Source organism: Gavia stellata, chromosome 9, assembly GCF_030936135.1.
Source record: "Gavia stellata isolate bGavSte3 chromosome 9, bGavSte3.hap2, whole genome shotgun sequence".
NCBI classification, from domain to species: domain Eukaryota; kingdom Metazoa; phylum Chordata; class Aves; order Gaviiformes; family Gaviidae; genus Gavia; species Gavia stellata.
In genome coordinates, this window is record NC_082602.1 from 11,055,285 (window position 1) to 11,081,995 (window position 26,711).

The 26,711-nt window shown below is 45.3% G+C and overlaps 2 protein-coding genes across 2 annotated transcripts; both read left to right on the plus strand.

Moving 5' to 3' along the window:
* The first annotated feature begins 677 nt into the window (after nucleotides 1-677).
* On the plus strand, nucleotides 678-11,166 carry LRIT1 (leucine rich repeat, Ig-like and transmembrane domains 1). Its single transcript, XM_009813299.2, has 4 exons — nucleotides 678-799; nucleotides 3,344-3,810; nucleotides 7,377-7,682; nucleotides 10,181-11,166. The coding sequence occupies exons 1-4, from the start codon at nucleotides 678-680 to the stop codon at nucleotides 11,164-11,166; spliced, it is 1,881 nt and encodes a 626-aa protein (XP_009811601.2).
* An 8,493-nt stretch (nucleotides 11,167-19,659) lies between these two features.
* On the plus strand, nucleotides 19,660-23,292 carry LRIT2 (leucine rich repeat, Ig-like and transmembrane domains 2). The gene is made up of 3 exons (XM_059821540.1): nucleotides 19,660-19,769; nucleotides 20,162-20,943; nucleotides 22,481-23,292. Exons 1-3 carry the CDS (start codon nucleotides 19,660-19,662, stop codon nucleotides 23,290-23,292), a joined length of 1,704 nt encoding a protein of 567 aa, XP_059677523.1.
* The last annotated feature ends 3,419 nt before the right edge of the window (nucleotides 23,293-26,711 follow it).

Below are 26,711 nucleotides of genomic sequence, written 5' to 3' on the forward strand. Positions count from 1 at the left end.
GCTCCCAAAACTGGTCCCTCATCTGGGCTTTGCTGTATCAGCAAGTCAGAGCACAGTGCTCAGTCCTGCAGGCATGTGCTAGCCCTGATGTAAACTGAAATATGTGCATATTTACTGGGTTATTCATTGTTTATTAATATCAGGCATCTTGCCAACAGTTCAATAATTCCTTGATCAAACTAGGAGTTTTTAAAAGAAAGTAAAGCCTTTTAATAGTATTTTAGTATTCTTATATAGGAGGCTTACATTCCATTAGCACAAGAAACTGTTTTTAAATATTCCCAATTCCCTGTGAGGAAATAAATGATTGCTAAATCCTGGTCAGATAACAGTTATCTTGCCTGTGATGCAGGTCCCCAAAAAGTATGTTTGCTTTTTTCTTGCACAAGAGCCACAGATTGCCTGAGGAGGGTGTTTTGATGGGGCTCCCTGAGGGAAGAAATGCTGTCAGTATGGTTTCAGGAAGCAATAAGCACCTTCATGAAAATAACTCAAGTCCCCATCCTTAATCCCTGCCTATCCTTTTTTATCTGATGGACTCAGCGAGGGCTGGAAGATCACAGTGCGGCTGAAAACGAAAGGGAGTTAACAAGATGTGACCAGTCAATGGATAAAACAATAGGCGAAACCCTCCACGTTGTCTAGTGCCCAGGTGTCCTTCCCGTGCACAGGTAGCCATGTGGATCCTGGTGAGTTTGCTCTGCTGCTTAACGCTCGGAGGGCTGCCACGGGCCGGTGGCTCGTGCCCGTCGCAGTGCAGCTGCGCCTTCCACAGCCTCAGCGAAGGGACGAAAGCCAGGTATGCCGATACTCTCCCCAGGGGGGTTGCTGCTCTTTGGGTGTCAGGGTTTTTATTTCTTCTCCTCTGTAAGGATGCTCGGAGAAGAAAATATTGCATCCAGACTTCATGTCCATTATTTTTCCAGTCACTTTGTGCTCTAGCTTTATTTGCAGAGGATTAGCTTCTGAAAACACAGTAAGCTGATTTCAGAGAAAGCGTTTGGGCATCTCTTCTGTGAGAACAGGAGTGGCATAATTACTGCTGGAGCAATGGCAGAAAGAGAATACAATTTAAACAACATTTTCTTTTTTTTTACCTTTATGTTGGAAATGCTAGTTTTAAACGGCTTTATTCTGGTCTGCTGGTTTGTTTCTAAAGTGTTACTAGATTTGGTTTATGTTGTGGTACCAAAAACTGCAATTCCATTTACTTAAAAAATCCTTCAGTTGGAGATTTTAGGCAAAGCGATAGACTCTAGATGAGAATGAACCAAAAAAAGAGATGATGATGATGATGATGATGATGATAATAATAACAACAACAACAACAATAATAATAATAATAGATAATTCTCAGACTGGAAACTTTCAGGTAAAAAAAAAGATCAGACCAGAAGGGCATCCATTTTTAAATGCAACGCCATTGTACAGACATTTCTCTGGAGCACTGTAGTAAAAAAGTCTTTCTGAAGGGTAATCACAAAGTAATGATCTGACTTAATGAAATGCGGGTTACATTTTTATAAGGTGTGGGCCACAGTAGAGGAGGTTTTGCGACAGAGATACAGTATTTGCAAAATCCTTTGGAAGAAATTTTTTCTAGAGAAGACCACAGAACTGAAATGAAAGGCTGTCCCCTCTATTTTGGATCCCCATGAAATAATAGATCTACTTTCTTATCTCTTTTATGGTGCTATAGATTTAATGCCAGAAACTGTCACAGAAAGAAGTGTGGTAGAGACGCAAGGAGTCTGCATTTGCTGAAAGGGAGTGCAATAGCGGGAGAGCCAATTATTGCTCCATAAATGTCACAGTTCCCAGGGGAATTTCCTCTTAGTGACTGGAAAAAGCTGTAGTGTGTTTTGGTAAGATACATAATAGAGCAAATATCCATTAGTCCCTTAAGGAGCATAATGTCACCTTTTTTTCTGCATTATGTTTCATATTTCTCACTAGTAGAAGGAGATTATCCCATAGATTAAATGTTTAGTGCTCACTGACATAGTTTAGGGACACTATGAGAAGCACACTGTTTTACTGCCATAGTGTCTTTGTTATCAAACATTTTATGTCATGCCTACACAAAAAAAAAAAAGTTTTCTTGAAAGAGGATTTCTGGATTTTTCTTATTTGACAGATTTTTCTCTTCCTCAAAATGTCAACTTTCCCCTGAGGGTGGGCAGGATTTAATGCCACAATAAAAGTGCTAGATGAGAGTAATGTACTATGCTTTGATTATAAATTAACAATTTAACTATAGGCTAAATAACATTTAACTCTGGGAAACTTGCATGAGCAGTTCAGTAATGTTATTTGTTTTTGTTGATAGTAGAGGAATAATTGCTTTGTAATATTCTGTTTATCAGCCAGGGAGTGTGATAAGAAAATGTTACTTGACTGATCACATTACATTTCTTGCAGTATCTTGTTTAGCATGTGGAGTGGGACATGCCTATCTAACCTGTTACCTTTTGCAAGGTGGCTTTGTATTTTGTTAAGAACTTGTCTTTTTCTCCTTGCTGATAGGCGAATTAAAGTGCAGTCTGAGAGACCTATTTTGTCTCCCTTCATTCCTCATGGCTATCTACAATCCCACATCTTGGCAAAGTCAGTCCCAATTTTTTGTACAAAGGCTGCGAAAATGCAGCGTAGAGTTTTCATGATTTGACCTCTGGAGATTAGAACTGGTAAGGAACGATAAAGACACATAAACCTGCCCTGGTTTTAGTATCACATTTTCCAAAGAGTTAATTTTCTGCACTTTCACTCATAACTGTATATGTCTGCGGTGCAGTGACTGCTACCATCTGTACACACCTTCCATACTATTTCATAGTAAAGCAGAGCTTGCTGTTGTGTATTTCCAGTGAGTTGTTAGCTGGCTTTCTTATCCTCATTTCACGAACCAAAGATCCTCTGCTGTATTTAATCTATATTACTTCCTGCCATCCCCCACGTCAGTAAGGCTTCTTTTTGTATGTCTTTTACTGTTCAATTTATGGATCCTTTTGTTTTAACATGCACTAGAATCCTCTGTTGTGCATGAATGTTGTCACTGCTGTCTATCATAAGTACTCTAAAAAAAAAGGAACACTGTATGGGCCAGACTCACACAACTCCAGGAGAGGCACAACGCTGCCATCTCTGCAGTCAAAAGGTACATATGACTTACTGCAAGTTGATGTATTTATGGTGATGATGTAGCGATCAGCAGCAAGTAAGAAATGACAAGAAGAAAGCTTGTGAAAAAAGAAAAGCAGATCAAAATCTTGCATTAAGATAAAGTTTCAAAACCTTTTCAAAATACAAGAAAGTCACATCTGTGTTTGTGCTTCCCCACCAGGACAGTGCTGTGTAATGACCCAGAGATGACCCTCACCCCTGTCAACATCCCTGTAGATACGTCCAAGCTTCGGATAGAAAAGACAGCCATCCGCAGGGTGCCAGGAGAGGCTTTCCACGCTCTCCACAACCTGGAGTACCTCTGGATGCCCTATAACTCCCTGGCCAGCCTCAGCGGGATCATCTTCAAGGGCCTCCGTCGCTTGCAGGAGCTGAGGCTGGATGGGAATGACTTAATATCATTCCCCTGGGAAACGCTGGCTGACATGCCACAGCTAAGGCTTCTGGATTTACACAACAACGAACTTACCTCAATCCCTCCAGATGCTGCTCGTTATGTCAAGAATATCACATACCTGGACCTGTCTAGCAATAAGCTGATGACTCTTCCTCAGGCTCTTATTGCCACCTGGGCCAACCTCCAGGCCGTTCCGTACTTTCCCAACGATAATTCCAAGATCATCCTAGGTAAGAGAAGTGCCTGTCATTTTGCAGGGGGCACAAATGTCAAGAGCTACACATCTTACGCAGCATTTTCACCCACTGTGGTTACCACAGCAAGTACACTGCTAATTTAATACCCCATATAAATTGTGCAAATTCATTTACATATTACCGAACTCACCTCAGGCTCCCCACACCCAGTTTATTACACCATAAACTTCATCACTTGCTTGAATGTTTGTAACACAAAACTGGTGACTCTTGCTTAAGCCCTTTTTATTTATTGACACTGCCATTTTTGACAGAAATACCAATATGATTAGAGCCCCACATCATTCATGTGCCCTTTTCTAATAACAGATCCATTTTAAGCAGCATTAAATAAAAAGATGGATATTAATTATGTCCAAATTAAAGAGGAATAAAGCCATCACTGAGCATTAAATCTGGGTCAGGACTGCCAGTTTGTCTCTTTCCAAAGCCTTGTTTATCTGTTCACACAGAATTAAATCCTAGTCTTCCCAAAGCCACCAAGATAGTGTTGCCTTCAAGGGCAGCTATAAAGTTACAAGAATCCACTCATTGGTGACAATTCTGGGTTCCTCAGAAGTATGGCTTTAGGGCAATTGTCCATTTTTGTGTCAGATGGTATATTGCAGATTACTGTCTTGAATCCTCCCAGTTGCAGTATCCCCAGATGAGGTTTCGAGCATGTTTACTAGTTCAGGGCATTACTACTCAGCCTTTTAGCCACTGCGGACTGGTTCAAATCCACGACAGGTTGAGCATGGTTCAGAGTTGTTGCTGTCTCTGACTTCACTTGCTATGTGCTGACACAGCTCCATTGACTGTGTTTGATCTGCGGAGTGTGTGCATCTGCGTGTACTGCCTCTACAGCCAGGCACATGAGTTCAGGCACTTGCTGATAATCTCATCAGAGACATGCCAAGTTTTCTCTCACTCTGGGAAGTACCCACTGCTCTTTGTTGTCTGGATAAATTTGGGGGGTGTGTGGGGTAAAGTTTTTAAAACCAGGTTGCAGTGGAAGGAGACACAAGACTTTAAAAAGATCTGAATTGCCAGCTACAAAGCTTTTAGTACCCTTAGCAGATGTTGTTTAAGGTTTCATTAGCATCGGGAGAGGAGCAGGTGTTTTGTCCTCTTGTTTTGCCAGATGTGATATCAAGTTCTTTAAGCCAAAGCTGGCTGTTTGGGATTGCCCTTTTCATTTGTGGCATGACAAGACACTGCCTAGATTATACTCTTTTCTTTCTGTATTTTTTAAAGTCAAGTTACTTGTAAAAATGTTATTCCATTCAATATAGATTAGGAGAGTATTTTGTTGAGAACAGATCATGCCTTGATACTTGTGGCCAACCTGAGTGTTTACGTAGCCAGCTGCGCACAGGTTGCTTGTGCCAGGATCCTAAAAATTTCATGTAGGCAAATGAGTATAATGTTAAGATTAATATGGTAATATATAGACACTCCAGCTCTTAGGTCCTATCCTGCTGACACCCATAGGGACCAGGTATATGAAATGCATGTCCCTCGCAGGAGCAGAATGAGACAACACAGCTGCATGTTTCCGTTTCACTCTGCCCATGAGTGTTTCTCATGGAAGCATAAAACAACCCATGAATAATAAAGAGTCAGCCCAGTCCCTTCCTTTGTCTACAGTTCATCATTGTGATTCCTCTTCAGAGCCCTTGCTTGTAGACTACTTCAAGAAGAAGTACTTCCAGCAGTAGCTTGCTGGCTGATAGTCTGTGCCAAGGCTGCAAGATTTTGCATGAGGATTGCCCACGCGAGCCCAAAGGACTGTGCCGTACAGGGCTCACTGGGACTTTGAGGGTGCTGTGGCATCAACTGGGGCTGGGGCACCTGCCAGGGAATCTGGAATAAATTGTTATCTAGTGCATGAACTCAGAAGTAAGCTGCTAGCAAAAATGCCATAAAACAACAAAGCCAAGCTGAACTTTCATTCTTTATTTAGTCCCCTTAACTTCAATATATTAATTTATAAGAAGTGCTCTCCTGCCAAGGCCCACCACTTTCAGACCCCCTTCCAAACCCAGGGAAGATGGTATGCAATGGTCTCAGCAAGAGATTTTTCAGCAGAATCTTTAAAACAGTTATCTGAGGCCTCAGGGTCTTTTGATTGACCCTGTGTTTCTGTTGACTCTAGCAAATTCAAGCATCCCCTTGGTGCTCCTGGACCCTTGTGGTGCACCCTCTGTGCTTGTGTCAGAACTTGGTTCTTGCCAGAAAGCCTCTGCTTGCATGACTACTGCTGCAGTGTGCCAGGGGCCAGCAAGAGTGGGCACCGTGGTGGGGGCAGCTGTTGTTTCCTCCTGCTGGGAATCGAGGCACTATTAGTACTCTTTACTTTCAGGCAGTTGCCAGCCCCAAGCCATGTCCTTGGGCTGCCTGCGGAAAAGTGGAGGTGAAGCCCCCTTGGAGGGAGCAGAGCTCACTCCCGTGGCAGGCAGGAGGCCTGGGACGCCGTGCTCCTGGCTTAGGCTTCAAATGCATGCCTGGGGTTAGATGGTATAAATATCCCCAGTGCCAATTCTGCTAGCTAAAGTTAGACACCATAAACTGTCCATAGGACAGGTGAATGTGAATATTTTTAAGTAGGATGACACATTTAATCAGAATGCAGCAACTTCTGTTCTTGCATTGCCCTAGTTCTGATTTTGCATTTTCGGTACCATCTTCATAGGTCTATTTTTAATAATGTCTCATTTTTTCAGAATTTGAGTTCAAGAAGTGCACACTGAGATAGCAGAAAAAAGAAAAAGAGAAACATTCTGGGACTCTGAAAGAAGAGTGTATTCTTCCATATACCCCTTTCTATGTGTATATTCTTAATACAGTTATTGTCTATTTATGTTCTTTCATATGTATATGCTTCAATTTACTCCTTAAAACAGTTCTTTTGTCTTATCAAGTGTAAATTAGCATTTCAGGAAAAACAACTGGTTGCTAAAATAATGAAAAAAAACTTAAGAGTAACAGGGCTGGAAAAGAACTCTTACAGTTAAGTAGGTTGACCTACGCCTATTGCAGGCCTGACAGTTGGCCTGATAACCTGGCTAATATTTTAATAATCTCCAGCGAGAAGAATTTCCTAGCCTGTCTAAGGAAGAGACTCCATAGACTCTTCATACCATAAAAATGCACACCCCAAACCAAAACCCGACCGTCCCCCATGACTACTTGCTTTTTCCATCCTGGAACCAAATGTGTTTATAGTAACTTCTTGTTTTGCTTCTTTACGTGCATAAATAGCAATGTTTTCATTATATGAATAATCCTGCTTTGAACCTAAAGAGTATGAATTCAGCACCAGATTTTGAGATACCTTAGCAACGCATATTTATTCCCTTCTACTAACTGGCAACTGTGGGATCCATCAAGCTCAGCCAACAGCAGCGAGGGGCTGTTGGGACAGCATACCACACAGGCAGTCCTTGCCGGGCAGATTAGGAGCCTCTCACAGTTTGTCCTGCTGAAAAATAGAAACAAAAGTGGCAGAAACAAAAGGTGCTATTGGAGTGACTTGGTGCTCTGATTTATTTTGACAGGCTTGCAAGACAATCCTTGGGTATGTGACTGCAGTCTGTATGAAATGGTCCATTTCCTAAATTTCCAGTCTCCTAACATAGCATTCATTGAGCCCAGGCTGAAGTGCTTCACCCCCCGGAGCCTTGCAGGAGTCTTGTTCAGCCAAGTCGAGCTAAGGAAATGTCAAAGCCCCGTTGTACATACGTCCGTAGCCAAAGTAAAGACCATCCTGGGCAGCACTGTGCTACTGCGATGCGGGACAACAGGGGTGCCCATTCCTGAGCTCAGCTGGAGAAGGGCTGATGGTGCTCAACTGAATGGCACAGGTGGGTTTGGTTTAAGCTTTTCTTGTACATATGGAATGAATGAGGGAGACCTGCACCTATATTTTCTACAGACTGTACAACAAATGGAAGCTTCTATGACAATAGTTCCTTCCTACTGATAAAAGACCCAAAAAAAGAAAGTGGTGCAAAATTAAGGTCCACTATAATTCACAATAGTATCATGTGTAATTCACTATAGAATTGTGATTTTCTGTAGACTATAAAATTACTTACACATTGATGTAAATATCATCAGATAGATGTATACTATCATGTGTAAAAAGTTGGTTTTGCTTTGTTTCATAACAATTGTGATGGTGGTGAGATGAGTCGAGGGGTTTTCTGCAAATCTGTTGGAGCTGAGGAAATGAAATATGTCCAGCTGTAGCAAGAGGCTTTTTTAGGTTAGTTATTTAGTTATTCAGTCACTGAAGAGGCTTCCCACTGAATTATTTTACGGGTCTTTGAGAGTAATGATAAGCTACTATTAATCAGCCAGTAAACATTGCTGGCAGAGAGATGTCTGACGTGAATTCAACTGGGATTCAAATCTGCTGTGACAAGGAAAGAAAAGATTGCAAACATGCAACATTACTGGTATATTAAAAGAGAAAAGAGCTACTAAACTGCTGAAGGATACGATGCTTCAGTGACAATGCTTCCAAGAAATGGTTGATTTCTGATGGATTGACAAGGTCTTTTGGGAAAATGCTCTGTGGGAGAAACACTGACCAGGTCCCTCTTCTGTGCTCACCCCTCTTGTGGGGGAAGCCTTCAAACAACCACTGTTTTTGTGACCGATCGTGTTTTCATTTCCATTCACAAGAATGATTGGACTCCACATTGCAACGTTGGTCCTTTAATGTTTGGGGAATTTAGGGAAGAAACCTTTGCTGCACTGAAGGCAGTCATCCTTAGCTTTTTGCCCTAGAGGTTTTAGATCAGGACCTGAACCTTCATCCCTCCAACCTCCCCTGAATGCTACTGTCTCCCAGGCCTGCCCTGACTTTCATAGAAGGTCTAAACTCAGCAGATAAATGGCTAAGTATGGGGCCTGATCTTCAAAGGGTTACTGGGCTCCTCAGTGCACAGGAACAGAGGAGAGAGCATTTTTCTTTCACAGCAGTAGAACCACTTGTAATAAGTATCTTTTTTTGGGATCTGCACAAGTCATTGCTCTGTTGTGCATGATGTGCAGGATGTAGCAGAGCTGCTCCTCATAATGATAATATCTACCCATCGTGCCGTGAAGATCCCTCCCACACTTGAAAGAGAACCACAACAAAAAAATAAAACAGAGAATGCTTTTCTGAAAGCGTATGTTGAGTTTAGTCTGAGCTACAACTGAGAATGATGTATTTTGTGCCCCATTAAATCAGACTTTAGCACCTTTCAATAAAAAGTTGGCTGAAAATATACGTTATTTCTCAGCAATGGCAGCTTCTGTGCCAATGCTATGACTGTCTGAAATGTTGGTGTTCTGACTAGAAAGGAGTGAGAAACAGCCCACAGTCTGTATGTATGGGGAAGTACCATAGGAAGACTGGTAGCTTTATGTTGTTTAATACACCCATTCAGTAAATAATTAAACTGAAAAAATAACTTCTGCTGCCATTGTATTTCACTGCCATTGGAACATGCCCTGGCTGCCAAGGCTGGATCCTGACCCCACGAGGATTTGGGAGACGTTTGCATGCTGTCTTACCTTTGCCTTTCAGACATCTCCCTGGTTTAACTTTCAATGGGAAAGGGCAGAGATAGTACGTGCTCATCCTAAGGATGCTGGTTAAATAATGAAGGTGGTGCTTTACCCTTCTGCATGATCCCAGCTCTTTTTTTCTGAACAAATAGAAAAAGGCAAAAAAGCTAGCTTTAGCCTCCTGGTAAACCAAATGCGAAAATCGACGCTCAGCTGTGTACATATCGTCCAGTGGTAAGTGATGAGACTGCCCTGTGTTTGGCTGAATATAAAAACCTGCACTAATTGAGCAGTAAAAGGGATATTATTTTTCAGCTATTTTTCTCCATATATGCAGACTAGTCCATATATGATTTTTAGAAGAAAATCTTCATTGTTTATATTTTCTGTGACTCAGAGGACTGCATCTAATGTTCAACTAGGTTGTGTTACCACCTACTCCTTCCACTCTTTTAAGTATTGTACCTACCTAAGAGCTTTTAAGCTTTTTTTTTTTTTTTTAATGGAAGAACTTTCCCTGTTTTGTTTTCAAACTGCACATCAGTCGGGAGGAAATAGCATCAAATGCTTCACATATATTCAGTCTGAAGCAGTGTAAATCCGAACATAACCTAATTTTAGTGTTAATGTCCTTTTCCTGGATTTACTTTGGTTTTGTAACATTCTTGGTGGCAAAAAGAAATGATGATTCTACTGTATCAAGCAGACACTTGGCTGATTGAATCTTAATATTTTACAAAACGTGTTATTAATTCTATTGATTATTGCCTATTTATTTTACATTTTTCCTTCCTTGCAGTTCACCAAGAGATTTCCAGTGATGGGATGAGCTGGTCTATTCTTGGCCTGCCTGTAGTCTCTTACCTTGACTCTGGAGAGTACATCTGTAAAGCAAAGAATTTTCTGGGGGCAACAGAGGCGTTCATATCTCTCATCATCACGGACTCAGAAAGCACGGATGACCCCAACTCTAACACCAAAGGCGCATGGAACGGGAAGGTGAGCGGGATGGAGGCAGCTGCCTACAATGACAAGCTAGTGGCAAGGTACGTTATCACCACCTCCACCGTGCCTACCCTGGGGGCTGGCGTGGGCACCGGAGAGGGCCTCCTCCTCCCAGATGCGGCACAAGATAGCAACGCCAGAAACCTGCTGGTGAGCCCGCCCACCGGTCAGCAGGAGCCAGAGCGAATCGTGAGGTCTGTCAGGGTGATAGGAGACACGGACCAGAGTATCACCCTGGCCTGGAAGGCGCCTCTGGCAAAAAACACGACAGTGTTCAGTGTCCTCTATGCCATCTTTGGAGAGAGAGACATGCGGCGGATCAACGTGGAGCCAGGGAAGACCAAGGTCACCATTTATGGGCTGCTGCCAAAGACCAAATACATTGTGTGCGTCTGCGTGAAGGGGCTGATCCCCAGGAAGGAGCAATGCATCATATTTTCCACAGACGAAGTTGCCAGTGCAGGAGGAACCCAGAAGCTCATCAATGTGGTTGTCATCAGCGTGGCCTGTGTCATTGCTGTTCCTCTGACGCTGGTGGTCTGCTGTGGAGCACTGAAAAGGCGCTGCAAAAAATGCTTTGTGCGTAAACCCAAGGAAATTCAGGAGTCCTATGTCACCTTTGAAAGCCTGTCTCCTGGGGCCAAGGCGAAAGGTGTGGAAGGAGAATACTTGACTAGACATACCCCCGATGAGTCAAACAGGCTGCTGTCTGCCCGATCCAGCGTGGACTCAGAAGCAATACCAAAGATAGAGGGGCAACCTAATGAATACTTTTGCTGACAGTAACTAGGCTGATTGTCAGCTCGCTAGGCGGAAAGCACATGGCTGTATATACGACTCTCTGCTGCAGCACTGCAGGCCACCCTGTCAATGCTTCTGTCTCCAACATGCTCTGGAGGAGGATGCAAGAGGGTAGATGGTGCCCAAGCTTTACAGAAACATGTTGCTCAGCCCATTTGGGGTTTGCTATTTTGTACCCAGTCAAAAGCTTCTATGATAATGGCCTTGTTCTCCTGGGCCACTTTTATTTTTGTAAAATGAAGCATGCACACTGAGTGTGAGGACATTAAGCAACATTCTGAGCGCGCTCTCCTTGGTGTTGTTTAGTACCTGCTCTGCAATATGCTAAGTATTTTATTCTCAGCTCTTTTGATATTCTTTTGGTTGACAAACAGGGGAGTGTTTAGTAATTTTAATATAAATATCTATGAAGGTGCAGATTGACAGTCTTACGTTTTACATCCCCCATGTTTGTATGAAACATGCAGCTTAATGCTTAATAGATCACTAAACGCAGATGTACAGCAACCCTTACAGCTTGATGCTCTGAATTCAGAGAAGTGCAAAGGAGATAAAAATCAAGAGACAAACCCGAATTCACTCCTAAGAATACATAATAGAGAGCGTTTTGTGATTGCATTTTGGCCCTAAACACTGTTCTTAAGACTTTTCTTGAACAACACTACCACACAGGTCTTTCAGTATCAGGCCTAGCTGGCATTTTCTAGCTCTATTGTAATTAGTAGAGTAGGTTTTATATCAACTGTGCAGTTAAAAATCATACAATACCTTACTCTGCAAATTGTGTGTGGTGTTGTAATGCTTTGTAATCATACTGAAAAACCTACCTTAGATAGTTCTGCAAAAATCTCCGAGACCAGCCCTGTCATTGCTGCTTTCTCTCCTGACAAAACTGGTGGTGAAGACCAGAGGACTCTGCACTTGTGGTTTGGTCATGAAAATACCTTGCTCTGTGGAAAGCAGGGGTATGTGATGTGGTGGTAGACCATTGGCCAGGCATGCATCAGCCATACTTCCACCATGGCATCAGTGCTGGCAGAGGCTCAGTGTGGACTTTTGGGTTTCAAACATTTTACAAGTTCAAGAACCCTGACAAAACCTGCCTAATATTCATCTAAATGTACTTTCATAGCCAGGGTGAGCTAATCAGTTATTTCAGTCCTGCAGCTCCACTGGAATTTGGAGCTGGGTGCTTATCACAAAGCACTTCCCGGCTGTATAATTTTCCACTCCAGTCCCTCATGTAGTAACACTGTATATAATGTTTTTCTCTTTGTAATAAATATTCTTCATGAAGAAAATTATATATGTTCTGCCAAATATTGAATGTGAGGGATCCAGCCATGTTGAAATGATAACTGAGAAAGCTTGCTGAATTGTTTTGAAATGTGTATGTATAAATGTATTGGAAGGATCTCCACTCACATTCTGGATGTGTACATACAGTGTGGGTTAACAAAATTCACTGTTTGGAAGGGAGCCCTGTATGGATTTTGCAAGTCCTCCTTGTACAGAAGGGTTTCAGTAATGTCGGGTTACTTGGCCTCATGGAAAAAGCAAGTCATTTGATCTCAACATAAATAGTAGCAACAGGGGATACGTTACAATAGTTTCTGATAGGACTCCCTGTATTCCTTACATTAATGATAAAGAACTTCTCTTGTATTGGGAGATTTTGTCAGTCCCTGGATAAAATAATGCATGCCACTTCTATCACTGGACTACATAGATTTTTAGGTTTACAAATAACATTTTGCAAAATTAGGTATTTTAATACAACAAATGAATTGATGAAATATGTTGTATGTAATAGATCTATTACTTATACAGTTGCATTTCCCAGGATGATTTTTAGAGTCTCTCTCCAAGGCAGAACAAAAATATTCTTCCAGTAGCAGTTTTTGGGGTGAGTTGCAAGGATTGCTTTATTATTGAGCCTGATCCTGCCCACATCTGCAGCAGTATCACTGGGCTGTGCAGAAATCAGCCTGACATGGCCCTGGATGGATAAGCTAGCCCTGAAGAATCAAGGCTGTCCTAAAGCTCTCCTGCAGTGAACGGAGTGGAGCTACTGCCCAGGGACTTTCTTGTAAGTCGGAGGTTTGCAGGAGCTGACTGGGAATGAGAGGTATGTACCTTTCGGCTGCCTGGAGGCACGAGCTGGGTCATTTGCCGCATCCAGCCCTGGCGAGGAGCCGCTCTCGCTGTCGGTCTATGTTCCAACACATGGCCTGTGAGTTGTCAACGGAAAAGGCACTGGCTGGGCCAGTGCTGTCGCTCTTTACTTGCAGGGAGGGGAGGATGGAGAGGTCATCCTGTGACATTCACTGTGGATGTGTTAGGCTTTACAGACTCTATTGGGTATTTTTTGCAGACTCTGTTGCATATTTTTTGTACTTTGAATAAATAACGATCCCAAGTAGAACAAACATGATTTTTCTTTTCTATTTCCTATGGCTATTCTCACTGTCTCATAGGTGAGGCATCACAGTTTAGCATCTCAACTGCTGCTGTTCCAAAACAAGCCTCTCTCTCTACTACACTGATGATAGGCAAGAGATAGAAACTTGTATAAGCTCTGTGTCATCCAGTGTCGGTCAGAAGGGAAACCCTATACTTGCTACACTGCAGGTGAAATTTCTATCCATTAAGTAAATTGATTTTCTTCTGAATGCAACTTTCAAGGCTCTGGGTCAGATTTTTCAGGGGTATGAGGCATGTAAAGGAGCAGATAAACACCTCACTGGATTTTGTTGTTGTTTTTAACGAAGGGGTGCTAGGCACCTAGTTTCAGCAGGGTTAGCAAGCTTCCCTTTCTGGTCATAAGACATGTGAATGAAGCTGTCTCAGAGTTCAGGCAAGAAGACTATACATCCCTGGAAACAATTTCTTACTTGCTTAAAGTCAGTCCTCGGACAAACTTGTTCTGTAAGAATGGAAATGAACACCTGAATATCTTTTGGAATTACTGCATTAGTAGCATTTTAAATAATTTTTTTTTTACACTTCATTATGTTCAGTGTTCTTTTTCCCTGGAAGATGTTTCCTCTGTTAACAATCTCTTTGTGTCAGGTTTTGACCAATTTGTTGCTTTTTGGGGTCTGTTTCAAATATTTTGGCACAGCCAAGCAATATATTTTGGAATCTCTGGGAGTACAATGTTCCTTACTTTTACTATTAAACCATTTTAAAATTTATTCTCAGATGAGTGTTGGACCACTTCAGTAATACTTAGGAGTAAAGTAATTGTCCACCTGCATTAGGCAGGAGGTCGCGCTGGCTGCCTGGGCTGAGTGCTTTGGAGAGCAGTATGAGCCACTCCCTGATGGGCACTTCATGTGATATATAACAAAGACAAGCTCTTCCTTCCACCGTATCTTTTAAAATTTGTTTTGGAAATCAGATTAGTGTAAAATTGAAAAATTAAGGATAAGGTTTCAAAAAGAAGGTAATAGTGTTTTAAAAATTAATCCAAATAATAGCTCTGAACTGTACTGAAAATTTGATATTATTTCTTTTTCTTAAAAGGATCTGGAGAAAAGCTGCTATCAAAATGAGGGAACTGAGCAGATTATAAATGAAATAATGTGCCCAAAGTAATTAAAAAGGAGTACTGTGAGTAGTTGAAGTGCATGAAGAAATGTAAAAAACATGTTGAAGCTTTGAAACATGTTTTTCCAAACATCTTAAAAAGTGTCCAGATTATCTGGTGAGTAGATCCAGACAAAGGCTAATAGTGGCTCTGCAATATTTTTAATGCCACGTATGTATAAAAATTCCACAAATGCAAAATAATGTTCAGGCTGACAAACAGCTTATTTCCGCAATGTCATTTAAACATGTTGGAAGGCTATAACTGTGTTAAGTGTGGTCACTTTCACATTTATTTCTGTGTGCTCAGAAAGAATAGACTAAAAAGTCTTTAAATGATTAAAAAATGTAGGACACAAAAAATGTGCATGTACATATATATAAATTTGTGGGGGGAAAAAAAAAAAAGAAGAACCCAACAATGTCAAGAAGGACAGTAAAACATTTTTCAAGATATTTTCAAAAATGAATGGACATTGAAGAATTACTTTGAAAGTATTCCAATGGCAAAATAAAACGTAAAGGTTAAAAAGCTCCTGAAGAAGCTGACATCAAAGTCCCTTAATGTCAGAGTGTTCTGGGAATGTCTGAAAAGTTTCAGGATGTACTTAATCAATAGTCAGTGCTACAGTACTGTGGCTTAGTGGGCACTTCACCAATCCATGAACAGAAGATGCAAATTGTTGCCCAAAAGAGAGCAGAAGAATTACCCCCCATTTTACTTTCCTATTAACCAAAACTAAAAAGAAAGAATTTAGCAATTGCCAGCGAAGGTTCAAACTGATGAGAAATAAGTGTGTACACCCCAGAGAGTAGGACCAGGAGCTTCTCGGAGGCAGCAGCGAGCCTTGGAGCGGTGCCCACGTTTCCTGAGGGCTGGGGACTGCTGGAGGTGACGTGGGGCTGCTGCAGCCACAGCCCATGGGAGCGTGTTGGCCCTTGGCTCCTGGTTTCGGCGTGGGAGACAGACTCTGCTCCTGCCCTGAGGTGCCCTGAGCAAAAGATAAAGCCTTTCCTTCCCTCTGGAGGATGAAAGGGGGGATGAGAGCTTTGCCAGCTCTCTTGGGACTTGCTGTGGTGGAGGTGGAGCTGTGGTGCCCCAGGGAACCCTGCCAGGGGCATTGGGTTACTCAAAAAAATTGGGGAAAGACCTGCAAGTCTGTACAGCTGCTGTTGTTGTTGAAGGCTCGTGAAGGAAAAGTCTTATTTACCTGTTTTCATGTCACCTTCTTTTTTTCAAAGCTGCTTTTTCAAGCCTGTACCATTTGGTGTTACATGCGCTGTACCTGAAATACCCAACTGCAGCCTTCACCTCTTACGTCTTCCCCAGCAGGGATTTCTAATGCTGATAGCACTGGCAGAGGGACTGTAGTTATAAAGCATCAGCCTGGACTTGATTTCTTACAGACCTGTGCGTGCCTGTTGTTTCAAGATGGAGTTCAACTCCCTTGCCATTGCTGGGAGCACGCAATTGGCATCCTTTCGGTGTTTGCTTTGGCAATAAGCACAGTCTCTTAAACTTCGCTTCCCATAGATTAGCAGACAATGTCTCTATGGAGATTTATGTTGACAGCTTGGTTTTTAGACAGCTTGTTCTGCATTTTGGCTTCGGCCAGGATGCCACATGACATTAAAGAGCAGCTGAACTTAGTGGACATCTGCTGTCACAAAAGTGACCATTAAATTTACTGGCAGGCATAAACTGGGCTGAATTAAAAAGGCGACAAAATCCCACTCCAGTAGGGAACATAAACATAATGGCTGCAGCTAACACTGTTTGGGGGACTTTTTCCTTTACTTTTTTTTCCCTTTCTTTTCTTTTCCCCTCTCTCTCTACCCTACAGAGTGGGTAGACTCTCTACCCACTAATTCCTCTAATTTTGATAAGTAATGCACAACTAGTTTCTGAGGGTAATACTGGACTTTCTGCGTACAGTTGGGGTTTGGGACTATTTACAGAAATGGCCTCTCAGGCAGCAAATAAGTATCAGCCTGAAAACAGCTGGAGCATTGGCCCATGGTACTGACTGACACCACTCTTTCTTTAAAAGGCCATTTTCTGGCCTTGTAGAAGACAGGTGGGGCTGGGAGAAGACCTCACATGGGAGAAGGAAAACAACTGCAATTCTTTTTTTTTCTATTAATCAACTCATTTATTTAAATTAATGCATTCCTTTCTAACAGAGAAGCCTGGGTGAAATTTTACTTGCTGCATCCCAGGACATTGGGCATTATTATGCACCTGTACTGTGCCCAAAGGCATACAGGGTGGGGCGGGGGGGGGGGAGCAGCCAATAGTTTTTGCTCCGTATATAAACCTGTTAATAAATAATGCTTTTCATGAAATATTTTTTTTTAAGACATAGCTGTCTTATACTTTAAGAAAAATCCCTGCAGGCCAAGGAGGAGGGATGTGAAGGTGGCAAAGGAGGTGCCTTCCTTGTGAGCAAAGGAGATTTTTGCACGGTTGGGTGTTAGAAGCAGTGAATCCCTCCTGTTGACCTGCCTAATGCTGGAGACAACCAAACTGCTCCCGAACCAGTGGCCTCGCTGGTGGCATGTGTGTAGCTCACAAAGTGGGTAGTTTTTCCAGTGCATTTTGCTTGTGAACCCCACACACTGATAGGCATCTCCATCACCTTGTGAATACCTGGCCAGCATCACTGGACAAGCCAATGATCTGGGTGGACTTCAGCCATTTCTCCCATCATGGGAAGGCGTCCCACCACCTCTAATGCTGAACACCATCAAAACACTGGTTTTCTTCTGCCTCTGCTGAAGCTTGTCTCTCCCAGTCCCTGCGGCACACTCAGGGGCAAACCCCAGGTTTGCTCCTGACTCCCAGCTATATTCTAACTAACCGTGTCATATGTTTACTGCTGTTATTACCAAGTAATAATATGAGGTGTTTGTTATAATAAAGTGTAAAATGATAAAACTCTTATTACAAAATAATAATATTATTGTTTTATTAGGGAATCTTTCCATGGCAGACTACAGAAGAGGACCAAAGGTACTGGTGAGTGTAGCATTTGTCCCCCCAGAGGCCCGTGCCAATGCAGGGTGGACGTGGGGTCCCTGAGGCCAGCTGCTTCAGCGGCTGAGGGATGACCGGGAAGGACACATCCTCCCATTGCAGCTGCTGGTGTTGCTCCTGCAGCACTCAGTGCAGACAGCCAGCTCTGCTGACGGGGGTTCCCACTGCTGCTTAAGCTATGCTGAAAGGGCATAAGGAGCGTTTGCCTTGGATAACGAGGCCTGTGCTGGTGCCACTGTCACTGCAACAGCAACAGCTTCACCAAGAAATGTCCCCAGCAGCCACCACAGTCAGGTGGGGGATTTATAGCTGCTGCATCTGCTGTGCTACAGACCAGCAGCCTTTCTCCTTCACCCATGGCTTACTGACACGTTAAAATGTAGGGCAGTTGTTGAAATATCAAGTACTGCACTGTGGACAAATAACGAACATTTCAGTTAAAAAAAAAATAAAAATAATAAGCCCTATGCTTGTTGTTAGATGCTGGGCACAGCAAGCAACAGCAGTCCAACAGGCTTACTAGTCATAGCCTGCTGCTTGTACATGGGAGGCAATCACAAAGCACTGCAATGGTCCCCAGGGCTTTCCCCACCAGTTCATTTTGCTGATTAGCCTTAAAACCAAAGCGCCTGTCGATTTAAAAGCAGCAGAATCAATCCTATGTCTTCTGTAGGCTTACAGCGGCCATGCTATTGCACACACCCTGACAGCCATGTATAGATCTAAGCTGTCACACTATAAGTATTTTTCTATCCTGGTCCCATAGGTTAGAGGTTAAGTAGGCTCAGGCTAATCTTGATTTGTGACCCAGCTTCACATGTACTGGCAGTGAGGTTAAGCCCTTTTCTGGCAGCACACTGCCTTTTGCGGGTGTAGTGAAGCCCATACACACTAGATGGCCCCAGGAGAACGCAGCGCTGCTTGGAAAGCATAACCGAAAACTGCTATTTTGGATTAAAAAAAAAAAAAATCTGGTTACTCCAAATCCCTTCTCACAGAATTATTTAGACTGAATTTTTTTAAGGTGACTGAAGGGCAATCAGCACATGTCTTCCAGGGGAAGCCAGAGAACTTAAAATATTGACAACTTAAAATATTGAAATAGCACTGAAATTTTATTTTAATAAAATATTTAATAAATAATAGAGATTGACTTCAAAGATATTCTTTTCTCTGAGCAGCCCACAGACTGGCTACAGCTATGTTGCTATTTTCATTACTAGCATGTAAGAATGGAGATAGTGTCGGGGGGGGGCGGGGGGGAAGTTGTTTCAGAGAAAAAACAGTGCCATACTTCTTATGTTTCCATGACAGGGCAAATAAGTTTGTGGACTAGGTTTCTTGCTCACCATATGCAATAGTACACCCTGCACAGAGCTGTGGGCAGGTTTTGGGGCCTGATGGATTGTGCAAGATGGCACTATGCACTACAGCTGTGTAGTCGGGCCCTTACTGGGCTTTCCTGCCTTGATAAATGCCATCAAAATATAGGAGATTGAGACAGAGCCCTTGAAATAAAAAAATAAGTAAGTGAATAGGCCTGGTTAACCACTTGTAAGGACTTGGGAACAGAAGTGCTTTTGGCTCCATCTTCATGCTACCAACCAACCAAACATGACTGTCAAAACCTTAACAGCTAAAGACTAAATGGCAGGAGTGGTCCCAGGGGTGATTTTTAGCACTTTGACACAGACTATGAACCATACTACATGTCTTCTTTAGGGTTGGGTCCCCAGCAGGATTTATTTCTGCGTCAAGGAAGATTACAGCTAATAGGATTTGCTTCTTGGAGGCTGTTGGCATGTTTGGTGCAAACCCTGCACAGTGCGTTCTTAAAGGAGAATATGGACCCTATTTGTCATATTTTTCTTCTTCTTCTGGCCTTTGACAAGATAAACCCATCTGTTTCATCTTGTGTCACAGGATGCTCTTGTTCTCAAGACAGCTTTGGAAGGTAAGAACACTAGTTACCATAGTTGTAACACCAGCGAAGCAGCTCGGAGATTCCCAATATATATTTGCCGATGTTGTGAGCACCAAAACCAAACAGATGGCCGCATGGTATGCCTCCTCTAATTCTTGACTAGTACTAGCTTGAGCATAGAATGAGATTTCTCTTATTTCCCTGAGATACGTAGCTGCATATGTAGCAATTTTTATGACTTAATTGTAGTCTTTGTGGAAAAATGGGTGTAAAATCAAACTGAAGGACGGATGTATGGCTTATGCATGCCCTGTATACAGTAGCTCATAATTATTCAAGTGCTTGTAGACCTGTGTAGGGAACTAGTTTGTTATCCATGAACGTGGTGTGCGACCTGGAGAATTTTCTGGTTTCCTCCTTAGGAGTTTGCTGTGCATGTCTGCACTGCTGAGGCAGATCCCTGCAAACATCCCTCAGGACATCCGGAAAATTAGAATAGAAAATTCTCACCTAACAGAATTGATTCGCGGATCTTTTGAGAATGTTAGTGCCTTGGAGTATCTCTGGCTCAATTTTAACAACATCACGGTGATGCACATCAAGAGCCTGGAATATCTGCCGGCTCTGAAGGAGCTGCGCTTGCAAGGGAACAAATTAAGTTCAGTGCCATGGACAGCATTTCAAGACACCCCAGCTCTGAAAATCCTGGATCTGAAGCATAACCGGTTGGATGTCCTTCCAGAACATGCGCTCCGCTATCTGCCCAACCTGACCTATTTAGATCTATCCTCAAATCAGCTTACCGTCATATCCAGGGATGTCTTCTACAGCTGGCCCGTCTACCAGAGAAGCCAGCGGGCAGAAGGGCAGATAGAAGCTATTTCCAATGCTGTCCTGGCCCTTCATGACAACCCCTGGATTTGTGACTGTCGCCTGCGGGGATTTGTCCAGTTTATCAAGTCGGTTGGCCCACCTATTATTCTGATGAATTCCTATTTAACATGCTCAAGCCCGAAATTCAGGGCAGGGAAGTTTTTTCATGAAGTGGAGCTCAACAGCTGCATGAAGCCCCTGACCTCAGCCCTTGACACCAACCTGACAGTCCCAGTGGGGTTGAACGTCACCCTGACCTGCTTTGTGCAAGCTAGCCCTTCCCCAGCTGTCTGGTGGACCTATGCACTCAAACTTTTAAGGGCATTTAATGGTAAGCGAAGCTTTTTCTTGTTTTTTTTTTCATTAAAAATGTATGTTCTGCTATTCTACTTACGTAGGTCTTCAGGCCATCACGGTCACCACACCGTCTCTCAGCCCCTTTAGAGCATCAGAGTTATTGTGGTGGCAATAATCCAAATAATCTTAATCATCCTACGTGTCTAAGCATGTCTGACCGGCATGAGAAGAGCTGCTTCACACAGGGTATCAGTCAAAGATGAAAGGAGCATGGCCTCATTTTTACACAATTATTTTATGTATGTGTGGATTTTTAGTAGTAGCTCTTTCATCATGACACATGATGTAAGACCTAATAATAATGTATCAGTCATACATATATAAGAAATATGTAGTTATCTAGCCATGCATATATATTTACATGATATATTATATACTACATATACATGCACACACTCTATATAATTATATTTGTATGAACATGTGCCTTTGTAGGGGAGCGCATGCGCACGCGCACACACACACACGTGCTCACTTGCATGTTTCTGTACTATTCCCATATGTTTTCTCAAGATATACCCACAAAACCCTGCAGCGCTGTTGCCTGTCTGTATCCATTCATGTTCTACAACCAAAACAGAGGTTGTCATTCTCCAGAAGCCTTGCTTATTTCTATTCTTTATTGAGGGCCTTGTAATATGAGGCCTTTTCCTCTTCCTCCTCACCCAGTTTGGCTCTTGCATGCCCTCCCTCACATTTATTTTTACTAAGAGCCTTCAGCAGGACAAGTTGCTATTTTCATCAGGTAAGCTAATAATGCGTACGGACACCGCACAGGTTATGTGTGTTCCTAATAAGCCAGCTAGCTAAATAAGAGAGCATTAGCCCTTAATCCTGGACTGGTAGTTGCTTTAATTGCAGCATTGTAGCAGCACTTGTGCATCCTTCCACAAGCACATGCTGAATTAATTACATAGAGGCTTTTCCCGACCACAGCCACACGCCCCTGTTTGGGTAGACGACAGAGTGTTTCACACTGTTCGTAAGCCTGCATCTCACTTCCAGCCCAACGCTTCCTGGCTCCAGGTGCCTTTTTTTGGCCTGAGCCTCTTGAGAATGACATTTTTCTGCAATCAGTCCTAATGGAGGATGGAGCGTGTGTCCAAAATGCAGCTGTGCCTCCTGCACCTCAGTGGCCCTCCCTGCCTTGCCCTGACCTGAGCACGCTGATGGCAGATGGCACATGGGTGGCTTGGCCCCTGCCCGCAGCAGCCTCCCCAGCCACGCACACCAGGGTGGGGCTTGAACGCACTCCCTGCCTCCAGTGCTCAGGTGTCGCATTGTGTTTATTGCCTTTTGGCCCGGATAACGCTTCACTGATGAGCTCTGTGGGGTTCGGCAGACTCCCGCACTCCTCTTCCTCCTTCCCTGGGCAGGGCGGGTCCTACCTGGTCTCCTGGCCCCATCCCACACCGCAGTGGTCTTGGGGCTGCCCCAAGGGCATGGTGGCTCCCTGCCTGCATGGGCAGGAGGAGCTCCTGCCGGCTGACACAACTCCCCTCTCCCTGCAGTGTCCACTGAGGCCATCAGCGAGGAGACCGTCCGCTCAGAGCTGCTGATTCCGGCGGCACGGCCAGCAGACGCCGGCAACTACACCTGCACGGCCGCCAACTTCTTGGGCAACAGCTCGGTGACCATCACCCTCCGTGTGGGGGCCCCATGGGCATCCACCACCCCCCCGGGCTGGGCTCCCATCGCCCCTGCTGAGCCGGGTGCCCACGTAGAAGTGCGCATCGCCAAGCAGACTGTCTACGGCATCACCCTGGAGTGGTTCGCAGTGGCAGCAGCAGCAGCAGAGCCGGGGGAGACCTGGTACACCCTCCTGGTGGGCCGCTACGACGCCGCCCAGAAGGACACCATCTACATCGGCCCCGGCGTCAACACCTACTCGGTGACTGACCTGCTGCCGGCCACCAAGTACGAGGTCTGCGTGGCCGTGCGCAACCAGGCGCCCCGCAAGGGCCAGTGTGTCGTCTTCGTCACGGGCAGTGACGTCAGCCAGCTGGAGCAGCGCGAGAAGCTCATCCACATCATCGTCATCGTCTGCGCCATGGTGCTGGCTGTGCCCGCCGGCATGTACGCCTGCACCGCTGAAGCTCGCCCCGGCTGCCTGGCCCGCTGCCCCGGCGCCTGCCCTCGCCGCCGCCGCGGGGGCCAGGCACAGGCCGCTGGCAGCAAGGAGAGCACGCTGGACAGCCTGCCCGCTGGCAGCGAGGATGGGCTCTGCCGCCCCGAGGGCGGCCGCGGTTCCCGGCGGCCCCCGGCCCGCGAGGAGCCTGCCAAGACCCGGCCGCCCCACAGGAACAGTGCCGACCTGTACTAGCCCGGCCCCTGCCTGCCCTGTGAGCGGGGCCGCAGTGGCATCTTTTACAGATGACCTTGAGCCACCGCACGTTCTGGTTTTCTTGAAAGACTATGCAAGGAAGGCTCCATGCTGCAAGGACTTGGGGCACGGCGGAGCGCACGACCAGGATTTGCAGCAGACTTGGGGAGCCCCCGGAATGGGGGTGCCCAGGGTGTGTGGCTGTGCCCCCGCACCCCCCCAGGCTGCCTCCGCAGCCTGTCTTGGAGCAACACACACCAACACAAACCAAGCATTAACCAAAACCTCCCCCAAACCCAATAGCAATGCATGTGGCCAAAAGGCCAAAGGTCTCCCCTTGCGCACTGGCACAGGCGCGTCTTTATTTCTTCTCCCCCGCCGGGGGGGGGCTGGGGAGGCTTGTTTGCAGCCCTGCCCTGTGCCGGGTGCTGGCTTCTCCCGTGTGCTGCCTCATGGGAAGAGAACAGGGCAGTGCCAGGGCAGGGCTGTGCTCATAGCCAGCAACAAAAAGTCGGGGGGAAGGACTGGGTCAAAGTGATGGAGCTGTTTTGTTTCGCTTGGAGAAAAACTTTTTTTTGGTTAGAGGTGTTGGGTGTTGATTTTGGGGGTGGGTTTTTTGTTTGCTTTGCTTTGTTTTGTTGGGATTTTTCTTACTCTTCCATAAAGTTTACACAGCCCTAAGAGGTTCACAGCCTCGGTGATACCACAAATGGGAGGAGTGCGAGCACTTACTGAACACCAGCGTAATGTAGCCACAGCACAGGGTTTTGGGTGGTTTTTTTTTATTGTACTAGGGAGAAGGGGAGGGCCTTTTACTTGTGTCCAAACATATCTTAAAGGACCATTTTAGTTTCACACTAACACACACACACACACTCTTTAATACTAACACACTGATACCCCACCCTGCCTATCGCTACACAAGTGTTAATACATTCTTTTTAAAGTTAAGGACAAGAGCTGGTGAAAAATGAACAGTTTGTCTCTTGTAGGCAAACACTCAACTGCCATTTCCCCTACACCCTCCCCACCACTCGTCTCTTTTTCCCCAGGACGGCGCTGTGGCTGTGGGGTGACGCGGACCCTTGGCCTGAACCAGACTGGCGGGACAAGTGGCCGCAGGCAGAGAGGTTGGTGGAGCTGGGGTTTGGGAGCCAAAGGTGCAAGCCAGGCACCTTCCCCAAATGCAGACAAGCCTCCTGCCTATCCTGCTGCTTTGCAACCAAAGCTCGCCTCCTTTCTAGAGGCAAAAACCCCCAAATACGCATGTAAAAGCAACCAGCCTGCGCTCGCGGAGCAGCTCATTCTGCATTTCTCAGGGGTCTGAGGACATGTGACTTATTTTTTTCTTTTTTGGCCTCGTCCTTTCCAGCACAACCAAAGCATGTGGCCGATAGACTCGCAGCGCTTGTCATGTGTGTTGTTACAGACTGCCTCAAAAAGAAAAAAACTGGAGCAGGCACCTTAGCTGTAAACAGAGATAAAGCTAATGTGAGCTTCACTAGGTGGCAGTTTGGCTTTCTAGTTGTGTTTTGGTTTTTGCTGTGTGTTTTCCGCACTGTCTCTCCTCAGCGCCCCCGTTTCCCCCCCCAGCACCTCCTTCTGCTGTAACTTACTGCACAGCTTTTGAACAGAGACCTCTTTGGTCAGCGCTGACTCTGGGTGTTACACTCCAAGGGACGCCCTGGTCTTGTCAGTCTTTTAGTGTCCAAGTAATAAACACGACGGATTTTCAGAATACACAGATGTCCTCTGCTTCATTTCTGTTCTTTCACCGTTACCAATCGCAATGGAACGTGAATCCAAGGAGCGCTGGGTTCAGCTGCAGGGACAGGGGAGGCCGGGCAGCTGCAGCACGTGTGCCGGGGGTTCTGGGGTGGTGGGGAAGGGGCAGAAGCAGCCCGCCAAGTGGGGAGACACCGTGTCCTGGAGAAACCCCTGGGGAGACAGTGCATACGGGGTCAGGCATGAGCTGATGCTGGTTGAGGACCAGCACGGGGCCACGTACGAGGGAGGGGGAGCGAAAAGCAAGCCAGTGCCTGTAACGACCGGCCTTCTCCCACCCCAGTCAACATGGAGGAGCAACAGCAGGTAGAGACTGTAGAGAGACCTGCTGAATCACAGTGAGGAAACAGCCAGGGAAAGACGAAACATCCCATCGCCATGTGTAGAAAGTTCATAATACATCGCAGACCCAGTGAGCTTTGGCATCAAACTAAACCTGCTGCCTCACAAAGAGCCTTCCTGTCCCCTGTGCCGTGCCACAGTGGGCTGTAGAGCACAACGGGCGCTTGGCCAGGGACTCATCTGTGACCCTGTCCGTCCCCCCTGCCCCACGGCATCCCGCTTCTCACCTCCTCTCCTTCCAGGCTGGCGTTGCCCAAAAACCTCACAGCCCCTCTCCTGACTTGCAGCCTGCAAAAGGGGCCATTTGGTTGTCCCGGAAAGCCGCCTGGCTGCCTGTGCCCGTGCGGTCACATAACAAGCAATGACGAGGCATCGTTGCCAGCAGAAGCACACCATGCACAGAAGCACCTTTTGCAGGTTTTTTTATTTATAAAAAAAAATCCCCTGTAGTCGAAATACAGAGTACCTGGAAAAAAGTCTCACAGCATAGTAATAAAACATCTTTATTCCCCCTTAAATATAATCTCGAAGACTATAAGCCTATAATTCCTGTTAAATCTCACTTAATTGAATGGTCTTTATAGGCTTTCCTCATTGGAGCATGAACATTGAATACTGGCTTCAACACAACACCGGGAAAACAGTAGTACAGGGAATAAATCATGAACTTTTGGTACCTCGGGAAATGCTGCAGAACCTGGCAGAGACAACGCGCAGAAGGCGTGTGCTCACGCAGGGAACCAGGAGTGGAGCCGGGGGCTGCACGTCCCCTCCCTCCCACCGGCTTGCAGCCGGAGGACAAGGACGAGGACAACGCGAGAGCCTGGGCCTCACGCCATACAGCCCTAGGAGGAGGGATAAGCAAGAAAACAGCGGAGGAAACAAGACGCGGCAGCGGAGGCTCTGGGAGCAGCGCTGCTGCCACGGCCCCCCAGCTGGGACCCTGCTGCACCTCTCGGCTACGGCTCCTGGCTCAGCCCGTGGGTGACAAGAGCCATGGTCACCCTCTGGCTTCTAGGTGGATTGAACTGATGTTAAAAACCACAAGATTTTTCCCATAAATGGGTAACTTCTCATTCAACCAGCTAGTCTCTAAGCTGATGAAGTCCTGCTGCAAACAAAGGGAATTAGACCAGCTAATGGGGTGAGGGAAGAAGAGCCCCTGGGGGCCAGGTCTGCTGGTCCAGCTGAAATGACGGCTGGAGAAGTGTCTCATGACCCCCCTGAATTAACACAGTGCCCTGCCCTGTAGGGTTTGCTCTCCATCTGGATGCTCATGGTGCCGACCCACG

What these genes read in the sequence shown, in the direction of transcription:
- LRIT1 (XM_009813299.2), top strand. Translation starts at nt 678, where the DNA reads ATGTGGATCCTGGTGAGTTTGCTCTGCTGCTTAACGCTCGGAGGGCTG. An exon ending in AGCGAAGGGACGAAAGCCAG is followed by an intron (nt 800 to 3,343) that starts GTATGCCGATAC and finishes CTTCCCCACCAG; the next exon opens with GACAGTGCTGTGTAATGACC. An exon ending in TGCTCAACTGAATGGCACAG is followed by an intron (nt 7,683 to 10,180) that starts GTGGGTTTGGTT and finishes CCTTCCTTGCAG; the next exon opens with TTCACCAAGAGATTTCCAGT.
- LRIT2 (XM_059821540.1), top strand. Translation starts at nt 19,660, where the DNA reads ATGGACCCTATTTGTCATATTTTTCTTCTTCTTCTGGCCTTTGACAAG. An exon ending in TCTCAAGACAGCTTTGGAAG is followed by an intron (nt 19,770 to 20,161) that starts GTAAGAACACTA and finishes TTTCCTCCTTAG; the next exon opens with GAGTTTGCTGTGCATGTCTG. An exon ending in ACTTTTAAGGGCATTTAATG is followed by an intron (nt 20,944 to 22,480) that starts GTAAGCGAAGCT and finishes CTCTCCCTGCAG; the next exon opens with TGTCCACTGAGGCCATCAGC.